General features: G+C 32.4%; 1 protein-coding gene across 6 annotated transcripts in view; it reads right to left on the reverse strand.

Moving 5' to 3' along the window:
* Positions 1-17,384, reverse strand: part of MFS16 (major facilitator superfamily transporter 16) — a 62,658-nt gene that overhangs the window by 30,762 nt on the left and 14,512 nt on the right. For 3 of the 6 annotated variants that reach the window (XM_069835383.1, XM_069835386.1, XM_069835382.1), the window contains exons 3-7: positions 9,160-9,238; positions 5,553-5,688; positions 3,929-4,010; positions 3,394-3,590; positions 2,016-2,108 (exon numbers count right to left, since the gene is read on the reverse strand). In XM_069835383.1, the coding sequence (XP_069691484.1) occupies positions 2,016-2,108; positions 3,394-3,590; positions 3,929-4,010; positions 5,553-5,688; positions 9,160-9,238 (587 nt within the window). The remainder of the gene's footprint in view (positions 1-2,015; positions 2,109-3,393; positions 3,591-3,928; positions 4,011-5,552; positions 5,689-9,159; positions 9,239-17,384) is intronic. The other 3 variants (XM_069835388.1, XM_069835385.1, XM_069835384.1) reach the window with 1 other exon arrangement.

Genomic DNA, 17,384 nt, shown 5'->3' on the forward strand with positions numbered 1-17,384 from the left:
TTACGGATATATTATTTATGTAGTAAAATCTCCTTTATTTCACGTTAAAATAAAATAACGCATCTAAAATAATGTAAATAAATTAAGAGAAAAAAGAAATTAGCTGATCTCAGTTTTGAACCTGGGTTCAATTACACCACCACAATCTTTGACTTTACCATTATGCTACAGAAACAGATTTGTAGTATATTGGGTGAATTATGTGCTATGAATGGTTTCATGTTTGCTGCCTATTATATTTAATTTTGAATTCTTAAATATTAAACAAAAATATGTTTTATGCCATATCGTCCCTCATTTGCATAATTTTAAATTAATATTTTTTTTTATATCCTGATGTAAATCATCAAACAAGGCATGAAATAGTCTCGGTTTAGTCTTTTCAAACTAATGGATGAACCCAGACTCTTCTATCTTCATGTCTATTCTTTCTCTGTATGAGCAAAGTTGCCAAAAATATAACTCCTTCTACGTCCATGTGCATTGGAAGACTGAAAAATTCTCTACAAAACTTCAGTATATTAAGCAGTGCCACAAACACGCATTCAAAGTGCCACTAATGCGCGTTCGCAGCACCAGTGGCCTCGTCTGAAGGGATCCTTAGGGATAGAAGGAATGCTTGCACTCTTTGATATTGAAGTATCCTGTTTTGTCCGTTTTTTAAAACAAGTTTTGTAAAATGTCCTGTTTTTTTAAGTTTATAAATCTTGTCACCCTAACCAAGAAAGCTTACGATTTGAAATTTATTATACTCAGGACTTAAAATAATTTTAATGATATTACTCTTTTTGGACAAAATATGTGCGTAATTTTGTTTTGTCAATGACTGCATCAACTTGTAAATGTGAATCAAACTTCTTTAACATAAGTAATATAAAAAATGTTACAGAAATGGAATGTCAGGCAGCTGCCTTCTGATATTAACGTCTCCCTTACATAAAATCTCCAGTGAAAATAGCGTCTAAATCTCGCATTAATGTTCTTGAGACAATTACTATAATAATAAATTTAGAAGTAAAAACATTTGCTAACAAAGTTTTTAGAAATTAAGAGTTATTGCTTAGTAAATATTACGTATCACCAAAAATATTTTCAAGACATTATGCAATTTCTTACTCAAGCATATGAGTATTAAATTATTATTTTTGTCTTCTGGCTTCTGTCTGAACACTAAAAATTCAATGCGGCTCTTGAACAACCACTGCTCTACAGTACCAACAATACAAAATTTATCATTTTTCTCCACGAAAGTATGTACAATCTGTTAGATCGAGTGGAAAAACCACAAAATTGGCAATACTGAATTAACAACAGGGCATTTTCCATTCTCAATGATGCTCGTACCAGTGTACAGTTTCAACAGTGGATTATACGTTGAAAATACAAGCACATTAGACAAAAACTACATATTTTCAACAACTTTCTCCTCTTTCCATTTTTCGCTATCTGCACTAATAATGAAGTTTGTATATGTCACTCAGTATACAATAAATCCTTTAGATCTTTTTTATTTCTTTGTATATCACTAGACAACTAATTATTAACCCAATTCTACGTGTCCTATTAATTTTCAGTGTTTTAATGCCTTCAGGATATTCACAGTAATATCACATTCTAAAAGTTTCTGCAGACTGTGAGACTGTAGAGACATATGTCAGCAAAGCATGAAACACTGTAGATGAGAAATAGCCGGTAAATTTTGTCTGAAACCTTAATTCAAGGACATCATTCTTTTATGTGTCTTTAATTTAACTTACTTTCTGTACAAAGCACGTAATGCTAAGAATCTTTAACACACTTAATATCTGTCCTCCTGAAATGGATCTGAACTTGTAAATTTCGGATCAAATAGTGAGCATGAAAAAAATTGCCTTTAAATGTTGTTTAAACTTACAAATCTGTTTTTCATCTATATAGTATTATGCAGGAAGCACGACAGTGTCTGAACCGTAATCCAGCTATGCACATGCCACATGCTGCATGCTGCAGGTTTAAATGAGATCTGTCACGCTCACCTCATCACTCACCATCTCATTCTCATCATCCTCGACAGGCTCCTCTGTGGATACCCTCTCATAACCATGAGGGTGCGGTCTCTCTGGAGACACCTGAGAGCAAAAGCAGACAATGAACTTCATGATGACAGAAATAGAACCTTAACCTTTTGCCATAATCATATCACCACTATCATCCTCATCATCGTCGTCATCAAATTACCTCCATCACCTGTTATATAGATTACTACAGATGAAAATTTAAAATATATTACAATCTTGCATTAATAAATTATCAAATATCTTATTAAAAATATTAGATTCACTTCTCTCTGTGACAGAATTGGAATAATACAGAATTGATTGGTAAATACATTAATATTCTCTAGAAATAGAAAAATGTCATATTAGGACATTTTTATAAACAAGTTTTGTAAAATAAAACTCGGAAAAACTCATTTTATTGTGTTGTTATTTAATGACATATAAATTTTAGACACTTGCTTAATGAGTAAGTTTCAACCGAGAATAATCCTTAACATTTTATATTACTTTAAGGTTATAGCAGCCTTAAGGGCTTTTATGCAAATGAAAATGAATACCAAAGCATCTGTTGCCAGTAGCCATATCACGCTTACATTAGGAAAATGAAGTTTTATGCACTAAGAAACAAGGATAGCAGTAAGAAAGAGCTGCATCATGTTCTAATAGTACTTTACACACCATTGTAGATAATTTTTCCACATTAATACAGTGCAGTCATGACCACTGATTTAGCAGAAATTTTATTACTTATGCTGATAAATATATGGGATTCTTTCTGACCCTAAGCTGACTAACAGTTTATCTTTACATACTGCAATCAGTCAAAAAATCGCTGATTTGGTAACAGCTACTGTAAATAATTACAGCACTTTTTTAGGAGTCATCTGGTCCTGAAAATACTGCGACCCATTGATCTAAATTCTGTTCGATCTCATTTTCTAAACGCTTTCTACTTTGTATATCAGAATTCGATTAAGTTTCATAATACATTCTGCAGAGTTATTTGAAATCTGAAATAAATATTGTCTTCAGAGTCATATGTCTACAAGGCACAAAACTTCATGAACAAGAAACAGCAGTCAATAAACTCTGCCTCAACACACTCATTCAAACATTCAAATGTGCTATAAATAAACGAGTCAACTTTACTTTCCCTTCAAATAACGCCATGACAAGGACTTTCATTGCTCCTTAAAATCCATCCCTCCCAGTTGTATATCTGACCGTTACTCCACAGGTGTGGACCCAAGGTGCTTAAAGGACATTAAGATGTTGCTATATTAAAGTTTTAGTTCCTAATATAAACTTTGCAATGGATTTTCATGTTACATGAGGTTTGTATCTTGTCACAAACCTGGTCTGGCAGAGGACAGTTTACATCGGATGGTCTCGAGACTAGGAACAAGAATATAATGAAGCCCATAGCAGCTATCAGGATGCCCGGCACAATAAAAGACAAGCTCCAGTCCTGTTCCACATATTCACCAGCTATCAGAGAACCCAAGATGTTTCCTACTGATGTGTGAGAGTTCCAGAGACCAAAGATGATGCCTGTAATAGCACAACATAATCTTAGATTTCCGAATTTCACTTTAGTTTAATTCTGTTGTTTTGGGTGTTTATTATCTATTAATTCTGGGACAACTGATACAGTTTTTAAATTTAAAAGTGAATAATATTTAGAAACAACAGCTACTTGAATTTAATTACTTTAACAATAATAATAATAATAATAATAATAATAATAATAATAATAATAATAATAATAATAATAATAATAATAATAATAAGAAGAAGAAGAAGAAGAAGAAGAAGAAGAGCAGGGATTTACAATATTTTAAGATACTTTGTCAACGTGATAAGTTCTTGACTATTAGGTATCATCTTACCTCTCTTCTTCTTGCCAAACCAATTTCCAACAACAGTCACCACTCCTGGCCAGCCAGTGGACTGAACAACCCCTGCCAAAATCTGAATGCCAGAAAAAATGTTATAATGTAGTGAGAATTGCAAATGAAACACAAATATACAACTGATTAAAATTTAATTAAACTATGTCTCCTCTAATGAAACTGAAGTTGCAAATGAGAAAGAGAGAGAGACAACATACGAAATATGATTTCACTGTCTGCAATACAGTGTTAAAAGTGCGTTCATCTAATTAGTAAAGTGAGTTAAAATCCAGCTAAGGATAATGGATTTTGTCATGAACAAAACTACATGTTCGGATCAAAGCATTCAGCATTCCTGTGTTTATTCCCAACTGAAAAAAGAAAATTCTTCCCTCTGAATATATGTTTCAATTAAATATTATGAAGTACCATCTCGCCGAAAGAATTGCTTAATGGCAAATACATTACATAGCCTATGTTTTAATTAGTACCACACTGGCGTGAACAGCGATATTTTTCCTAAAATTGCTTCCTAAATACAGTACTTACTTTTATTTTCAGCAGAAAAAACATTTTCTCCTCTAGAGTGAGTTTGCTTTCGAATTTTGCTTTTAAATAGCACTTGGACTTCAACATTTAAAAAAAGTTATCCTTTAATATCTGCAGTGCTTGGGAAAAGTGACATAAGTCAGTTTCCACAAACCTTTTTTGATAATTTATTGACAACTTAAGGAACATCTGCTCGCTTGGAAAAAAATACACAAGTATTTCTCCCATTACAATAATTCATACAGAAAAAAATCAAATTGACATAAACCAGTGTAAGTTGTCAATAAATTATCAAAAAAGGTTTGTGGAAATTGATTATGTCACTTTTCCCAAGCATTGCAGATATAAAAATAGAATTTTAGACTGTCTTTTGTCTTTTTTTTAACTATGCCAGAAATACTATTATGCTTGTTGTTTTCATGAATGTTTGTTGCTATTGTTTTCATAAAACGATTTCGTAATTTATTTCTAAATTATATAGCGCCTATTAAGTCAAAAGGTAGGATAGAGAGAGTTATCATGGTACCATAAATTCAAAATATCATGTCAGGTGCCACAGTAATATTACGAACAATAATAGCACATAACTTTATAACAATAAACTTTAAAACCGAATATATTATAACTGATATAAATACCTTAAAAAAGAAAAAAATTAGTAATTTCTGCTCTCGACATTTTCATCAATTCGAACACTGGATACTCATATTCCTTCCGTTACCATTCAACAAATTTACACCATCACCATAAGTAAGATCTACATGCAAATGAATATGTCACTTACCGTAGATATTACTGAAATTTTGTAACAACTATCTGAACCATAATGTTTTAGGATAGAAGTACTAGTTTTTATTTTGTTTATTTGTTCCATTTTAAGATTTGGATGCATACATTCAAATATTAAAAGAATACAACAAATATTCGCGAGAATTATGTCTACATTCTAGCAATATTCGTGGATTTGCATATTCTGAAGAGGTTCTTCGAAACTATGGACTTCATCCTTGGGGAAACACTGTCCTCCTAGTCAGGGAGATGATGACACACAATATAAATTAATCTTGCTTACCTGTACTATTATGAAGTACCATAAGTAATGAATTTCATAAGACTTCGCTATACCAAAAAGATAGCTGAATATTCCAGATGTGATCATTCCTATGGCAAGAAAATATCGCAGATTCATCCTCTCTGCCACAAAGCCACTGAAAAATCAAGACCATACACTGCAGAAAATATTAACATCAACTCAAAAATTTTGTATGTGATGAAGTAACGAATTAAAAGTAAACATACAGAAATGGGATCAATATCAGGATCTCTCAATACACCAATCTTCAACAAAGATAACAAAAATTAAAATTCAGGACTCAAGATATGATAGTATCCCTCAATTCTCAGGACGACGACAACATCAACAACACACGCTAATAATAATAATAATAATAATAATAATAATAATAATAATAATAATAATAATAATAATAATAATAATAATAATAATAATAATAATACCAATAATAGTAATAATAACACATGCCCAGTTTTAGCACAAAGAGAGTACAATATCAGCCAACTTTTCTCCCATTATACATACTGTCTGTATGAATGGTTATTTTACAGGGTCATCGAAATGGGGGAAATCACATAACAGTTATTTAACAGGGCCCTTTACTTGAAATTATTTTAAACATTTGTATAATATTACGTATACATTCAATTCTGAATGGCAAATATTTTCAGGACATAGCTAAGATAGCCCAGCCACTAGCCTTTACAGAGGGGCAGAAGAAATGGGCAGGGGGAAACCGAGATGTGACATAACCACTCAGATGGATAGTAGATGCTTATTCAAGTGGCAGTGTGCAGAGAGAGAGTCCTGTAGCAAATCCTAAGATTCTCCTTTCTAGGGCTAGGAGTTGTTTGGTTAACTCAGGTCTTGGTTCTCCAATGAGTTGGCATAGATCTTCAGGCTGCCAGGTTGCCCTTTAGAGCCCATTTGATTGTGCACTTAGGAACGTTGATAAAAAATTTTGGGCCAGAATATTGGATGATAGTTCCATCTGTATTCTGCAACCATCCTGGAGTCTACTCTGTGAGCGCTTATAACACCCAGAGCAGCCCAGCTGTAGATGTCCATGCCTATGCATGATCTATTTAGGTTTACATGAGTACAAGCTAAGATAGCAAATACTTCAGCTTGGAAAGCAGTAGTACACTGACCCAGAGGGGTTATTCTTGCACCATAAATCCTAGTTTCAGTACTATTGTTAGTTCTGAAAATTCATTATGCTCAAAACAACAAAACATAACTCGAAAATATATTCAAAGAATGGATCATCTTCAAATGTCAATATTATGTTTTTATATACTCCAAGGGTTTATAAAAGGCTAAAAAGATTACCAAAAACCGTAACAGACTATAATCTAATACTTGAAGAGACATAATAATTATTAATATATAAACTTATCATCAGTAGATTTCCTAGTGAAAGTAATAGTATTTTAGGAATATTTGATTGTATTCAATCCGTGTCACACCATTTCATGATGATCAATTTCTCGTTCTAAAGAGATAAAGGAAGTGCTAATGGTGCTGGTGGTGGTGGATTGTGATGGCAGCAGATGTAATGGGTGTGGTGATGACTACAATGACAATGAGGATAATGACTGCAATAGCAATAAAAATTCACGAGAATTGAATAATTTCAAGGGAAAAATTGTTCCGGGGCCGGGTATCACGAGAATTGTTCCTTTATTTTTTCTTATTCTTTCCATGTCAATTCAATATAAATTGCGTTTGTCATAACTATGAACAATGAAAGTGGCCATTTTAAAAGACATCATCATCATCTTCATTATTATTATTATTATTATTATTATTATTATTATTATTATTTTATATTAGCAATATCTGTGTGCTTTGCTGCACTTGTTATAAATAAATACCACTGACTTAAATCTATTATATTTTCAAATACAGTTTTGTTATTACTTCGTGAATAATTCGTTTATTATAGGTTATAAGTCGTTTGTTTCAGAATTGTTTTCAAATCTGTAATTTGTGGAACATAACTTATTTTGCATACCAATTTTCACATACATCTGAAAGCACAGAAAAAAATTATTTCTTTCGAAGTAGCTATGGAAAAAAAACAACAAACTTCGAATTAAAAAAAAAAAGCAAAAACAATTGCAAAATTATCCATTAAAATTCTTTAAAATATCTCCAGTTACTAAACAATAGAAATTAATCACATAAAATTGTCATATCAAATTAATAAGACTATTGCAGTTTAATTTAGTTTACAGATATATTGTGAATAAGTTCTAAGAACAAAAAATTACGAAACAAAAACAGACATTGAAAACCAGTCTTAAATGGATGCATCATTGAATTTAAAAATATGAATCAATTTTTTGTTTCACATTGTTCGAAGTAATTTTATTTCTAATCAAGTCTTGAGTGATTTCAAAAGTTGTCACATTTTAATCGAAAATGCAAGAAATGATTGCACTGTTTACTGCCATTAGTGCCGAAGGGAGTTGCAACATGTTGCACTTCCCCATTCAATATTCATCCTCTTTCTCATATGAACAGGGCTGTCCTTATCAGATGCTGAAACATGAGGTCCTATTGTAGCAACAGACTGGTCTATATTAAGAACTTCAAAACTATTGCCAAAACGAAGTTGCTTTTTCAATTCTGTTCATTCAGCAGAGCAATCATTATCTTTCTCAGTCACAATATTCACATTTCCTAAGAAGATATACCCATTATAGTACTGAAACACTTTCTACTGCCAATATTTTGATTGTAAGATCCAATGTAATCAAGTGTTTCTTTTTTGAAATGCTTTTATCATTCCTAATATCAGACGCCCCCTGGAACAATTTTGAAGCATCCCTGCACTTTGAACACCCTGTATTAACAGGTATAATGTTTCTTCCCTCAATATCAATATGATTTTAGAGAAATAACCCTCAAACTTAGTTCAACATGCTTCGCAATTAGGTCGTTACAGCAATTTCTAAACAGTAGTATCTTAAAGACAATACATTCTGCTTCTTTTCATTCCATTATGTCCTGCAGAATAATAGTTTGGGGAAATTCTGCAGATTGTAAAAATATATTCTTACTACAAAAAAAACGATTAATTGGAGCAAAGCCTCGACAATCATTTTTGAAAATGTGTTTCAAACTCTGTAAGACTGTAAATTAGGATGCAAAATTGAACTGCATAGAATCAGTGATAAGTGCGTAAGAATAATGTAATTTTCTAGTTAAAAATTGAAAAAGATGTTTGTACGAAGCAACTAAGGAGTTCACAGCACATTTTTAGCTTCAGAATACTTGCCAATTAAAGAAATGATACTTCTGAATGATTGATTCTCTATTTGTAATATTCTTCCACTTTCAAACTGAATAAAAAACGTATTTTACAAACAATTTAAAATTAGTGTAACTCTGTAAATATTGAGAATAGGACATTTTTATATCACATTTTTTTACTCAAAATGTCTTCAGAAATAAGCTCCGTAAGTGGCGGCAAATCCTCGTGAATCATCCTGTATACAGAATTAGGCAGATAAAACCGGCATAATTTCAAATCAAATGAAATGAGATGGGCCAGTCTTATCTGTCCAACTCTGTATAACATGTTTTAATTTCTCACCTAAGAAACATGCTTGCTGCATAAGAAAACAAGTAAGCAGAATCCAAGGCTCCCAACAGAGTTTCAGCATTGTTTCCATCTGGAAAAAGAATAAAACACAAGAGTCATTCCACGTCAAATCACACAAATTTAAAGAAAATTTGACTTTCATGTCCCTGATTTCGCTGAAATCAAATATAGGCACATATTCTGTGAGTGAAAAGATGTAACACGTGTTTTTTTATTAATCTCCCTTTTGATTATTTTGGTAACTATGTTACAAACATTGTTTTCAGTGCCAGAAATTGGCTTTAAAATTCCAGAAAAAATCCCAAGACTACCTCGAATAAATTTATACAATTATAGAAAAAATCAAAATGGTATTCCTAATAGGTATTGAGAAATTAAACAAGTTACCAAGTCATGCATCATGAATTGGTTGGCTGGCTCACATTAGTAGTCTACCACCATGTTACGGTGCAGTGTCGTGCCACAATGTGGAGAAAGTCGAAGTTCTGGATGCGTAGATAAATCATTGATCACTTTATACTTTACAGTCTATTTACTACGTTCATCACTTAATTTTACACGAACTCAACATGCCATTTTATATTTAATTAACATTATAATCATTCCTAAAAATATTAAGTTTTTAACAAAAGCAGTCACTACCTTTTACGGCACACTGCTTTTAAAATTAATAATTTATCAGATAAATAATTTTAAATGTCCACAACTCTCCCTCGCTTTAAATGTAATAGTTTTTTTTTTTTTTTTAATTATGGCCTGCAATACTGATACTGGAACAAGAGAATGCAGTTGTAAAATGCCTCATACTACTTTTGCTTGTTTGTTTCTTTTGTACGGTTTTTTTTAGTTGCTTATTTAACGACGCTGTATCAACTACTCGATTATTTAGCATCGATGGGATTGGTGATAGCGAGATGAAGCCATAGATTACCTGACATTCGCCTTACAGTTGGGGAAAACGTCGGAAAAAACCAACCAGGTAATCAGCCCAAGTGAGAATCGAAACCACACCCAAATGCAACTCCGGATCAGTAGGTAAGCACCTCAGTCAACTGAGCTACACTGGTGGCTTTTGCTTGTTGGTATCACCTAAGGGCAACTGCTGATACTTAAGTGCTGAGGGGACATTATATGATCTCAAAACTAGAGATTATCTGTTTGTTTATAGTAATACCCCACAACTGATAACACGCCTTTTGCTGAGAAGTAGCCTCCTCATCACTCTGGCTAGCACAGGTTTCATTCAATCTGAGCCTTCCACCCTCAACATGCCATCAGTAAATTATTTGTACAGTTACAGCAGAACTCCGATTATCTGTCACCCTATTAACTGATCGGCGGATTATCTGACTCTCTCTCTCTCTCTACTGCAGAACAAAATATGAAATCCTGCAGATTATTAGGACATAATTTTTCTTTAAAGAGTTATTAGAAGCCTTTACCATTGCGCAGTGTGTAGTAAGAAGGCTTCCACGCACTTCAAGTAACAGGCGTAGTTACTTGTTATTTGTGAGGAAGGTTTTTTTCCAAATTGTAAAATAGTCACTATCCGCTTTCAAAGAAATGACCCCAAGAACTTTCACACAATTGTAAATCTATGCGCCAATCAGTCTTTTTTTTTCTACTGTTCAACTGGCTGTACTGTTCACCTTCTATGCAAAATATCTACCATGATTGTCGAAAGAAAACATGATGTGCTTAGTATCGAAAAAAGTGCAAATAACTGAGAGGTTTGAGAAAGGAGAAACTGTAGTTCATGTCAAATGAGAATACGAGACTGACATTACAACTGTGCTCGATTTAATACAATAAAAACAGTCGTAAAGTGTATAAAGTACTAGAATGTACAGTATATCTACAACACGACTTCTATCTTTCCACATACAACCATCAGGATTCCCTTGACCCTTAAAACCCGTTATTGACAACCGAACTTAAATTAGTGAACTTCTGATCCACTAACTAGCATGTTAAACACAAGACCACGGAGAAGATTACGAAATTATAGGCCTAAGTATTAGAATCTTTCATGGCACGGATTATCCGTTTTTTTCGATTAACTGTTCAGTCCATTCCCTTCATTACACGGATAATAGAGGTTCTACTGTACTTCTCATTCGAATACAATTCTGCTACCAACACAGTTCTATATAAAACATTTCAAAGAATATAATGATTTTTTTCCCTCCTTTCAGAAGTAAATTCCTGCTATATAAAAACATATTTTAAAAATGTAATCCCCTAAAAGGAGCCAATTTTATGTTTTAATTTAACCTTAAAAATTGTGTACAGTAGTCCAATTCTTGCACTTTAAAATGATACAAACATGAAATGTCCACGATTTATAGAATCTTCAGAATAACGATTTTCATATTAAGTTGCAAGTAAATTAACGGAAAAAATAATATTTAATAAACAACAACAAATGACTGAATAATAAAATTGTGTCCATCCAAAAAAATACATTAGGATTAGTTAATTTCATCTAGGGAATGCATAAAAAAATTTGGAGCAACTACTAAGTTGTCATGTTTCGTAGGTGTTAGGTTTAACAGGTAATCACAGTCTACTATATATAGTAGCGAAGCTCAATATGTAGTAAAAATGCAAACATGGGTAGTTGCCCACCACTAGGATCGCTACTATCGCCTCATCATCGCAGATCTCTCTCCTAGCAGATGACAAAATATGTTACACTTTCGTTGTCGTGTTCTTTTGGAAAAATTAACACCTTCCTTCCATTATTGAAATATTAAATGCATAAAGTTAATTTATTATTTTAATGAAGTATATTAAATTCCACCATAAACTCGAAGATACCTGCAAGAAATAAGTTAATATAATTTTTGTTTGTGCAAAACGAACTGAAATTTACTATAATAGCTTCACTCATTCAAGATTATAGCGATAATTAACTATGAAACCAATAAATATTAATTTGCATTTCCCTTTACAACAATAATAATGGAAATATGAATTAATGGAGTAACTTACGTGTACCGGTACTTGTAGTGTAGGCTTACGTAGTTAACAAAGTGGGATAAGGTTAAGCAATAATAATCACACCAGAATTGGAAATAAAACGTGATCAATAAATTTTATTGTAACAGACTTTTTCTACTTCTCTAGTAAAGCAAAAAATAAAAATAACAACAAAATTAACAGCTATAATTAAAAACATATCCTTTGAAAAAAAACAGACTTTTTCTACTTCTCTAGTAAAGCAAAAAATAAAAATAACAACAAAATTAACAGCTATAATTAAAAACATATCCTTTGAAAAAAAAAAAGTAGGCCTAAGCAATAATAATCCCACCATAATTGAAAATAAAACGTGATCAATAAATTTCATCAAAACGAACTTAATTTTTCTACGTCTTTAGTAAAATAACACATAAAAATAATAACAAAATTAATAGCTACAATTAAAAATATATCCTCTGAAAAAAAAGCAGACCTAACCTTTATTTCTCTGGAAATTTAGCAGCCTAAGTGATAGAACTTTATCTGGTATCTAATGTCCTTTCGGTGAGATTGAAACATTTCATTGTGAAATTTAAGGATATAAAGTATTCTAACAGCCACAAAGAACTTCAAAATTAAGAGTTTTGTTTCTGCACAGCATTCTTTTGGAAACCCAGGGACCTTTCTGAATCTTTCGGAAATCGGAAAAAGGATAACTCTGGCCTCTTTCTCTTACTGTTGCTACAATTTATAGCACTACAAACGTCTCCTCCTTGTCCCATATTATTATTCAAATTATTATATATTAGCCATTAACATTTTCATTACAACCAATAACGAACATTTCACAAGCATCAATGTGAAATACGCAACGAGCTAGCACTCGATAGAAATACGCCACAGTCCAAAGGCGACCATGGACAGTCTATTGTTTCTAGTTGCTAACCGCTTGGAGCGCTTTATCACGAGATTTGCAAAAAAACACCTCAAGCTTCGCGACTGTATATAGTAGACTGTGATAAGGACTAGTAGAAATTTGTTTAACATTGACTGATCAATTTTTCCTAGAGTCATCTTTGTTATCAGAATGACTACGCATTGGAAGAGTCTGGGTTTAAGCTGAAATAGAGGGGAAATTATGTTTTTCAGAACTGCTCCACAGCCTACCCAGCCTCCTACAAAATTGAGTGGTGCTAACTATATTCATATCCTTCTATTGTCGAAGTCCAGAAAGCATGGAAGCTCTGCCTTTCTGTCTCTTATACATGGGTACACCTCAATGGCATATGGATACCGTATTTTAAACTTACCTCTCATTCAGGTATGTATTATTTTATAAATGCTTAAATCCTACATAAGACTTCTTACTTTAACTTTATTTACTGAATATTTTTATCAATTTTTTTAATCTCGTGAGTAACCAATATAATGACAGGTTTAACTATCAAGAATAATGCATGAATAAAAATACTGAATTAGCCTCTTAAGCAGTGGAATGATAGCTATGCTTTGGAATAGAAATAAAGTCTCAAGGCTGGGATCTCGTGTCTTAGATTTATGGCACGTGAATGAATTCTATCCTATCCTATCCTATCCTATCCTATCCTATCCTATCCTATCCTATCCTATCCAGAAACTTCAAACAAAATTTCCCAGTCCCATCAAAATTATATTCTATTAGTCATCAACTCATCATCCTCATCTATCATAATATTACAAATGCCTACACCTCAGAAATGGAATCCTCCAAATTAGATATCTGAAGTCGATTACAGCTGAAGGTGTTAGCAATCAATCAAATCGCTAAACCAATTTATTATTTACAATCTGCGTCAAAATAATGGAGGCAGAAGTTAAGTCCATGACCTTCAAAGCAGAATCCAATGGCTTTCGTAATACACACAAGGAAACCCATGATATCAATTGCTTCACACACATACTAGCCTACATACTTGGCCTACTTGGTTTTCATTACATAAGTATATTGCATAACTCAACTTAAATTTTTTAATCTCAGTGATTATATTGTTATGGGTCAACTGTTATTCATCCAGTATAACAGCATTTTAAACGTTTATATAATACTGTACACATTTACTAGCAGAAGACGTGAAGTAAAAAATTATCTATTCTTCAGAAAATATACACATTCCGTTGATTCTTACTTATGTAATGAAACAATTTCAATACAGAATATAAGTGTGCAATTTTATTAATGCTCAACTTGCATTCTATTTAGAAGTTTTGCTTGTAAAGTCCACAAAAGTTTATCAAACTTTGCACTACCATATCTCAAATCAACTATTTTTCTTGTATTTCTGGTATTTCTTACGTCACAAGATTCCAGAGGATGAATAAATTACACAACACATAGCTTGTTTATTTAAAACAGGAAGAGCTCATCTAGAGAGACTAGATTTCATTACGTTGGTTTTCCTTCTTTCATTATTGTTGAAATTGTTCAGATCAATATTCTATAACTAGTTGTCCTCAATGTTCAAAGTTCTGTAAAGCTTTCCATTAGATCCGAGATTTGCAGGTTCAAATCTAGCAAACTGAGATAAACTTTTAAGTGCGATAAAAAATTCTTAGCATAGTTTTCTTTGGAAAGGAAGTGAAACATTACAGATTACGACAAAAAAAAAATTTCCAAATGAGAAAACTTCATACAAAATGTTTCAAGGGTAATTTCTGCCCATGTCGAAAGCAGATATCTTCGTCTACAATTACAACATGCAGGATAAACTGTTAAGTCTTACAGATATACCCCCAATTCACAAATGAATGAGCAGAAACCTAGAACATTTTTTAATTCACCATGTCTGAAGATATGAGCAAACCAGCCATCTTTCCAACCTACATGAAATCTAAAATACAAATATACTGTATACCAACGTGTGTGTTTAAATAAAGTTATTTCTGAACATCTCAAAGATTAATTCAAATAGCAGCAATGGGAGTTTTATAGGATACATTCTACAATCTATTCAATTAAAATTTTCTGCGCACTGTTGCGAATTAATTGTCTTCGATGACCTAGTTCTAGTGCTGACTATGCTTCCAAATGGATCTTATGTTCAGGACTTCAAAACTTCATAAAGCAATAAAAATCCTTAGTATAGTTTTCTTTGGAAGGGAAGTAAAGATGGGACATCCATGTCGTAGATTTACAGTACATATAAGAAACCTGTTCCTGAACGAAAGGGTTCCAGGAAAAATTTATAGGTAATTTCTCGTTGTCAAAATGTAATTCTGGAGAAAGTACAATGAACTCGTAAGGATGGTGAAAGGGAGTCTGGATGTTTCCAACTCTCCCTCAATCAATCAATCGATCGATCAATTAATCAATCAATCAATCAATCAATCAATCAATCAATCAATCAATCAATCATCACTCTACAGAAGAGTTTTGAAAATCTCAAACATATGCTATGATATATGAATATATGATATAGGACACAACACGACATGACTATGATAAGATATGCTATATGACGTGATATATGATATATGGCATGGCATGATATGATATATTATATTTATCATCTGTGGAGACTATGAGGAAAGTGGAAAAGAGGGAAGATCAGAGAATTTTGAAAATCTCAAACATATATGATATATGAATATATTATATAGGACGCAACACGACATGACTATGATAAGATGTGCTATACAATATGATATGTGATATGATATGATGTGATATGTGATATATGATATATGGCATGACATGATATATTATATTTATCATCTATGGAGACTATGAGGAAAGTGGAAAAGAGGGAAGATCAGAGAATTTTGAAAATCTCAAACACATATGATATATGAATATATTATATAGGACGCAACACGACATGACTATGATAAGATGTGCTATACAATATGATATGTGATATGATATGATGTGATATGTGATATATGATATATGGCATGACATGATATGATATATTATATTTATCATCTGTGGAGACTATGAGGAAAGTGGAAAAGAGGGAAGATCAGAGAATTTTGAAAATCTCAAACATATATGATATATGAATATATTATATAGGACGCAACATGACATGGCTATGATAAGATGTGCTATACAATATGATATGTGATATGATATGATGTGATATGTGATATATGATATATGGCATGACATGATATGATATATTATATTTATCATCTGTGGAGACTATGAGGAAGGTGGAAAAGAGGGAAGATTAGAGAATGCTGGGTTTGACCCCTCCCGTAAATTCAATTCAATTTAATTCTTCTGTACTCATTTTCTCAACACTTTAGAAAAAAAGCAATATGCTTCTGGCCGCACAGAAAGTCACGTCTCATCTGAAGAGCTAGGTTTGAATTTGGCCGCTTGAAAAATCGCCTTGTCTGCCAACAGGAATTCTGGCTGCGCCACCAGACATGCGGCCACCACCACGTATCAAAGGTTATAAATTTGAAACAATGCAAACACCTGATGGTGCGACCATGGTGGCTTCATGTGAAGGGGCGCTTACTGTCAATGTATGAGAGAAAACCACAGCACAAGACAAGTTGAAACGAAACTATTGTGATCCTCGTCTGATTCAGAGAACTTATAAATTAGAAGTAATATGCAAACTCTTTGGTGTCTGCAAAGACGCTGTAAGATCGCTGTTCACAGCTGATGTAAAGCTTCAGAAGACAGCCAAATTCAATTTTTTATTTTATTTGAAACGATTGCCTGTTTGTTTTCGCGAGTATTTTGTGCAAAAAAAAAAAATGTTCCATTTCGTGACTGAAGCTTTTCATTGAAATTATTAGATTTTGCAACATTTCACTCATTTTCTAGGCTACCTTCGTGAGATTTATATTTTTATGTTTTTTTTTTTTGCAAATAAAATTAAGTTGTCAGACATTTCGCGTATTTCTTTAATTCCAAAAAATCACACCCAATACAGTCCGCATTTCAAAACTGCAGTTGTGCAGTGTATTTAGGCCTACAATAAGTTTAATAATAAAAAAATAATAATAATTTTTCTGAATTATTTGAACATCCAAGAAAATTGGTCACAAGCCGCCAATGATCGCAAGTATATATTAATTTAAATTAGATAATGTCATACAAAATACAAAACCACTATTAACTTATAAGTATCAGTAAACTGTCTTTTTCACACACTTTTAAGTAATTACTGATAATTCTTAAGTACTTGTACGCAGACTTCAGTAAATAAGACTTACTGGTAAGTAAAAGAAATACTTATTAAGGTAAAAGATTACTA

The sequence above is a fragment of the Periplaneta americana genome, chromosome 9, assembly GCF_040183065.1.
Source record: "Periplaneta americana isolate PAMFEO1 chromosome 9, P.americana_PAMFEO1_priV1, whole genome shotgun sequence".
In the NCBI taxonomy this organism is placed as follows: domain Eukaryota; kingdom Metazoa; phylum Arthropoda; class Insecta; order Blattodea; family Blattidae; genus Periplaneta; species Periplaneta americana.